The 6,889-nt window shown below is 44.5% G+C and overlaps 1 protein-coding gene across 1 annotated transcript in view; it reads left to right on the forward strand.

The window, feature by feature from the left end:
• Nucleotides 1-6,889, forward strand: part of STK38 (serine/threonine kinase 38) — a 13,045-nt gene that overhangs the window by 3,537 nt on the left and 2,619 nt on the right. Inside the window, exons 4-8 of the mRNA XM_009891717.1 lie at nucleotides 544-627; nucleotides 2,481-2,604; nucleotides 3,471-3,625; nucleotides 5,080-5,182; nucleotides 6,462-6,523. Coding sequence (XP_009890019.1) covers nucleotides 544-627; nucleotides 2,481-2,604; nucleotides 3,471-3,625; nucleotides 5,080-5,182; nucleotides 6,462-6,523 — 528 coding nt within the window. The remainder of the gene's footprint in view (nucleotides 1-543; nucleotides 628-2,480; nucleotides 2,605-3,470; nucleotides 3,626-5,079; nucleotides 5,183-6,461; nucleotides 6,524-6,889) is intronic.

Raw genomic sequence — 6,889 nt, forward strand, 5'->3', positions numbered from 1 at the left:
GGCCTTCTCTGCTGTGAGGGCGGCAGAGCAGTGGCACAGGCTGCCCAGAGAGGTGGGGGAGTCTCCCCCTCTGGAGCCATCCCAAACCCGCCTGGACGCCGTCCTGTGCCACTGCTGGAGGTGCCCCTGCTCTGGTGGGGGGTGGGATGGGGGAGCTCCAGAGGGCCCATCCAGCCCTTACCAGTCTGCAATTCTGTGAAAGGAGCATTAATGCTGTTGAAAAGGACTCGATGGGCAAGGGAAATCCACATTTGGCAGTGTACTTTAATTGCGAGCTCGCAGGGCTGGCCTGAGAGACGGAAGGCCACGTGCAGCCGTCTCCTGGTGGCCTTCCTCAGAGAAAGTGGCTTTGGACCATCTGCCTTAGGTGTATGACTGCGCAGTGGGTCATCTCTGTTAACATGTTTTCATCTCTTAGAATTAACAGAACATGTTTGCCTTTACTGTGCACTATGTAATGCTTTTAGGGCTCCGTACCCGCATTTGTCCAGAGTTGTAGTGATAATGTTGTAGATTTGACTCAAATTTTTGCGTATTTCCTAGGTGCGACTTGTCCAGAAGAAAGATACGGGACACGTGTATGCAATGAAAATCCTCCGTAAAGCCGATATGCTTGAGAAAGAGCAGGTGAATGGCCATCTTGAGCAGCAATGCTCCCGTCTGTGTTTGACCTGACTGCGGGAGGGAACTGTGATGTGTGGAGAAGAGCAATAGGCATCTGTGGTCTCGGTTTACTAGCTAAAAAATCCTGTGGGTGTTTTTCCTCATTTTTTACGGAAGAAATAGGTCAGAAAAATCTCGTATGAATTCATAAGGACCCATCTTCTAGTGGGCTCCTCCAAGTTCTTTTATTTTTTTCCTTTTTTTCAACATTCCTTGTAGCAATGCAGGAGTTTAAGGAATACATATAGGAATACAGAAGTAGTTACGCGCTACTGTATGTACGTGAATGCTCTCAGAAGAGTGTTTCACCCAACCTCGTAGTCTTTCAGGTCTCTCAACCTTGCGCAGTCTGCCTGGAAGCTGCAATGGTAATGCTCTTTTCCAAGAGGCTCCTCAGTCTGAAGCAAGGCAGGAGCGAACCCGCTTTCTGCTTTGAAACGGGGGGAAGCAGAGCATTTTTGTAAGGACTAGGTTTGTATTTCTCCAGTGTAAAAGGAGGACGGTTCTATGTATCTGATTTATGTTCCTCCCTCTCATTTTACGATGATGTACGTTACATGTGCACACGTGCAAATGATTCAATATAGTTGTCAAGATCGGTGTTTTACTGCATTTCTGATTTATGGAAAGAGCTATAAATATCAAAGTGATACGACTGCTGGAATTCTGACTCGGAGAGACATAAAGTGGCAGCTTTTAACGTTTTTAAGGCTTTCCTCTGCGAGTACGTCTGGGAATGTAATGGGCTGAGACAATAATTTTTGTTCGGCACTCGGGATGAATCTAGGAAGCACTCTGCATGTGTGTTCATAAAATCAGGAGCTGGTTTCCATTTCTGAAAGTACTTGTTTACAAACCAAAGAGCAGTGTGTTCGCACAGGAGCTTTATGCGGCACTGCGAAATTAGTGCTTTGGTCTAAATGCGCGGGAATAGGCTGAAGCCATACCCGAAGGACACGCTGACTGTTTAGAGAGGAGCGAGGTTGTGAGAGATCTAATCTTGAGATATTTTTCTAAAAAATTGAGATATTTTTGTATATAGGATTAACCTGTTTTTATAATCAACCGTATGTTTCTCCTTCTGAGTCTTCCCACAGTAATAAATTCTGTTTTGGAGTTGTCTGTAGTGGTTTTAAGATAAGTGTTTTCATAGTGTCCCGTATCACTTGTACAGTTCTGATTTGAAGGGGACCCAAATGCCGTAAGAGTTGAAAGCATAAAAACATAAATATGGGTAATCTTTCTGTACGGAACCTTCTTGTTCAGGAGGGTGGTTTAAATTTCTCTAGCTTGAGTTTTTGCTTAAAAGAACGAGGTTAGTGCCCTCTTGCCTTCCTACGTATGTCTAAATATATGGCAGCCACAGTCCCACAATAACTATAAATTTACTCAAGTGTAAATGTCCCGAGGCAAAAGTCCCCGTAAACTTTCCAGGGGAAACTTTTGAGTGTAAAAGCGTCTTTCAGATCTTCATGCTGAGGAGTAGAATGGAGTTGGTGTTCAATGGGATTTATCAGACAGGAGAAAAAAATATTCTGGAGAAATAAACCAGTTTAATGAAATATTCTCAGCCTTTTGCTGTCAGAAGCATGATTTGTGGATTGGATTTTGAACGTGTTACGCTATTTTATTACCTGCAAATACTGAGGGGTAAAAATATTGAAGCTTTGATGGAGTTTTTGCCCTCACGCAGAAGTTTGACTGCTGTCTTTTCAGTATTTGATGCTTTTCAACATCGTACTTGAATTGCCTGTGAAATAAACGCACGTAATAAATCACGGACTTGTCATTAATCGAATGCATATGTGTGTCTCCAGGTTGGCCATATTCGTGCGGAGCGGGACATTCTAGTGGAGGCAGACAGTTTGTGGGTTGTGAAAATGTTCTATAGTTTTCAGGACAAGCTAAACCTCTACCTTATCATGGAGTTCCTGCCTGGAGGTAACTACCTCTTGTTCGGAGATTTCTTTCCTCTTGTTTGGGGATTTCTAACTCCTTCATTACAAATGTAGTCTGGGACGGGAGTGTATGTGGTTACAAACACAGGAGTGGTGTTTGGACATTACTTTGGAGGAAACAAGTCATAAAGTCTTCTGCTTTTAGGAATGAGGGTGCCTTTGGGTCAGGCTGGAGGTTATCTGCTTGGGTCTTCTGCTGCAGATGTTCGAAACTTGGCCTTAATGTTCTGCTAGTTCTTACCCTTACTGTGTGCTGGCTGGCTGCAAAACCATAACATAACCAGCTTTGGATTTTTCTAACCTTTTGCTTTTAGCTGCCTTGCAACTTTTAAGGTCCTTTTTCCAGAGGAGATGATGTTTGTCCTTGAACGATAATGCTACCGTCACTGGCTTCAGAAGAAAGCTATACTAAAAGCCTGTAATATATTTGACTAATGAAACCACAAGGATTCTTTCTGAGATGACAATGCACAAATACAATCTGGTTTTTGTACCAGCTGGGTAGCTGAAAGTATCTATTTTAATCTGCGATTCAGATGTGTGGTGAAGAGTGGCAGTGCGTAGGGGCTCTTGTTTAAGGGATGTTTCTATACTGTTGCTCCATACTATTTAGCTGTCTCAGTAAGTTTAATGCAATTACAGTATAAGCCTCTCCACACAGAGCGATACAAGGGGAAATACAAGTTTGTCCCAGAGGTGCTGGGGAACTGTATTACTTTATACGAGATCAATTTAGATTTCCTGAGGTTTTAAACAACTTAGTTCTTTTCTTTGCAAATGTCTTCAAAATTAGCAAGAGTGCGTTTGCTTGTATTTATTTACCTTTGCTATTTGGGGGGGGGCTTCTAGGTGATATGATGACACTGTTGATGAAAAAAGACACTCTGACAGAAGAGGAGACACAGTTCTATATAGCCGAGACGGTGCTAGCCATCGATTCCATCCATCAGCTGGGTTTTATCCATCGGGACATAAAACCAGACAACCTTCTTCTGGACAGCAAGGTACGTACTAACCACCGGCTGCGGAGCAGTAAATAGCTCTTGTAATTTTTAATATTGACCTGAACTAGTGTTGACAGTTGTGAAAGAAGACGGTGTTTCTTTCTTAGCCCCGTTCCTTCTAGCTTCGAGGACGTATCTGCCATATTCCTGGGGGGGGGGGGGGGCGAAAGCCAAACCAAGCAAATCCACCTCTCCTCCACCTCCAGCTGTATTCATCCTTCGCTTAGGAGCTCTCTTCTGGCAGTTGTTTCAGTTATTTTTGATTATTTCAGCTGCAATTTAAAACACAGAGTTTCAGTTCTCCCTTCAGTCAAAGATGTTTCCTTTTGGGTCTCACATCTGTTACGCTTGCGCTTGCCAACTACTGGGTAGATGATCATCTCCAAAGCGGAGGATGTAGCTGTTCCATTAGCGAGCCTGAAAAGGGAGAAGTTATCTCCCTGGGAAGGAGGATGTATTTCTGACGGCCGGCCGGGCTACCCCGTTGCTTCTAGGTGCTTATTGGAGGCAGTTTGCAGACAGCTTAATTCCTATTGCTTACTACAAGTTTGCTTAAAATTTAGCTTGTTTGGAAAAAAAAAAAAGTTTGCCAACAGTAAATAATTGTACTTTACCACTAGGCAGCTGATAATGCAGTGTTGGAATTACCGTTGTAAGTCAGTACGTCTACATCTAGGTGTAGATAAATTCAGGACTTTGAAAACGATGTATATTTTAGATCTACATCTGACAATTGCACCTAGTCGGTGTTATGAACTAGGACAGATCCAATCCCTGCATTTAAGGTGTTCCTCCGTATCTGTTGGAGTCAAGGCACAGAGCGGGGAGCACAGCTCCCTCTGGGGACGTTTGCTTTCACTCGGAAGCAGTCAGCAGCTCGCTGGAGCAGAGGTTTCTTGAAGTAAGTAGTTCCTGGGCTTCCTCTGTGCAGTAGTGAGGAAAGTGTTAATAGCTTGATTTTATGTACACATCCAGTCTTGGGCTAAAACACGAAATGCAAAAAGAGCGCATCTATTTATTATGCATAAGAAAGGGAGGGGAAGAGGTAGAAAACTTTACTTGCTGTGATAATCACAGAATTGTTGAGGTTGGAAGGGACTTCTAAGATCATCAAAGCCAACCATTACCCTACCCTGACAAAACCACTTCTAAACCACGTCCCCAAGTACCACCTCTACTCTTTTTTAAAACACCTCTGGGGATGGCGAATCCACCACCTCCCCGGGCAGCCTCTTCCAATGTCTAATAACCCTTTCAGTGGAAAAATGTTTCCTAATATCCAGTCTAAACCTCCCCTGCCATAACTTGAGCCCATTTCCTCTCATCCTATCACTTGTCACCAGGGAGAAGAGGTCAGCCCCCACCTCTCTACCCCCTCCTTTCAGGGAGTTGTAGAGAGTAATGATGTCTCATACTGTTTTTATATTTTGGTTTTGTTTGTTTGTTTTTTCTAGGGCCATGTAAAACTCTCTGATTTTGGTCTGTGTACTGGACTAAAGAAAGCCCACCGAACCGAATTCTACAGAAACTTGAACCATAGTCTTCCTAGTGACTTCAGTAAGTTATTTGGCATCAGAAGGGTATCTGCGTACTTTCTGTCGGTGCCTGACATAAGTCATGTCAATGTGAGGTTAGAAGGCTGTAGAGGGAAATCTCATAATCAACATTGCATCATGAGGTGTAATTTTGCTTTTTCTGCAGACCATATTTATAAAAATAATTTCAGTTACTTTAATGTACATAAACATCTTCATTTCTAGAAGTCTGTCTTTGAAATAGACTCTGCTGTAGCCTTTCTCTGCATGCGTAATAAACCTTGAGTGAAAACTCAGTGGGACTTGGTAGCTGCCAGCTCCATCTCATGTGTTACTTAAATTAGTAACTGAGCACACAGTCTCTTTGAATATTCAGTAATTTTCTCAAGGGAAATAACTCTGATCATGGAGTTATAAAAACACTGAAAGCATGGATCGCTGAAAGCAAGGCTTTAAAATATTTCATAGAATCATGGAATGGTTTGGGTTGGAAGGGACCTTAAAGACTATCCATTCCCACCCCCTGCCCTGGGCAGGGCCACCTCCCCCCAGCCCAGGTTGCTCCAAGCCCCGTCCAACCTGGCCTTCAACACCTCCAGGGATCATGGCTCCCCTCCCTGATCCAGAGTCCCTCCCCAGCTCTCCTGGAGCCCCTTTAGGCACTGGAAGGGGCTCTGAGCTCTCCCCTTTTCACCTTCTCTCTCCAGGCTGAACCCCCCCAACTCTCCCAGCCTGTCCTCCCAGCAGAGGGGCTCCAGCCCTCCCAGCATCTCCGGGGCCTCCTCTGGACCACAAATTTAATCAATATTACAGTCTGGAAGTGGCTGATAGGTTTAGGGTATTGACAGATGTGCTCTTTGGGACCATCTGTACCGGTAGAAGAGGTTACATCCCTTGCTTTGCTCTTGGTGGCTGTGGCTGCCTGCTGGAGGCTGCTGACCGCTCTGCGGGCGCTCCTCAGATCGCGCCAGGTCAGCTGAGCAAGGCAAAGCTGAGCTGCCTTCACGAGTTCATCTCTGCTGATGTGGCTTGTCCTCAGTGAGGTGAATCAAGGTGTGCTTCCACAAATAACTCCCGCTTCGCCCTGGTGGGAAACTTTGGCCGCAGGGGCCAATGATGAGCACGTGGGGACTGTGACCTCTTACCAGCACAGCTGAACACCAAATGGGCTCTCTGCCCAGGCCCTGGCTGCCTTTTTTTTTGATGTCGTAAAGGAGATTTTTAGTGTAAAGGTTTTGGGAGTAAAAATACACGTTGGGTGACCAGTAGGATGCAGTCACATGTATTCCAATCTCCTTTAGCTTTCCAGAACATGAATTCCAAACGGAAAGCAGAGACTTGGAAGAGAAACAGACGGCAGTTGGTAAGTCGGGTTCACCTGCTTGGAAATGTTCTCTGCCGAGCTGCTGCATTCAAAGGGCACGTGTATTTCAATGACAGGCGTTAATCCATTTCAGAGTCCTGAACAATGCTGAAATAAAAAGATTCACGCTTTTTCTTTTAAAAGGAGTGTCTCCTAGTTTGTCCTTCATCCATCTGTTGGACAGCCGGTGACATATGTGCCTGAGATAGCACTGCCATAATTATTTACGTTGATATCTGATGCCTCTCAGCTAAAACTACTGTTTTTTGCCACTTTCAATATAACAAAGGGCTAATGAGCCATTCCGAGGTGTATACAGACAGGGGTACCTTCTCCCATTTCCCTCATGGTATTTTAAGACTCTTT

This window comes from Charadrius vociferus, unplaced genomic scaffold, assembly GCF_000708025.1.
Source record: "Charadrius vociferus isolate BGI_N301 unplaced genomic scaffold, ASM70802v2 scaffold819, whole genome shotgun sequence".
Lineage (NCBI taxonomy): Eukaryota > Metazoa > Chordata > Aves > Charadriiformes > Charadriidae > Charadrius > Charadrius vociferus.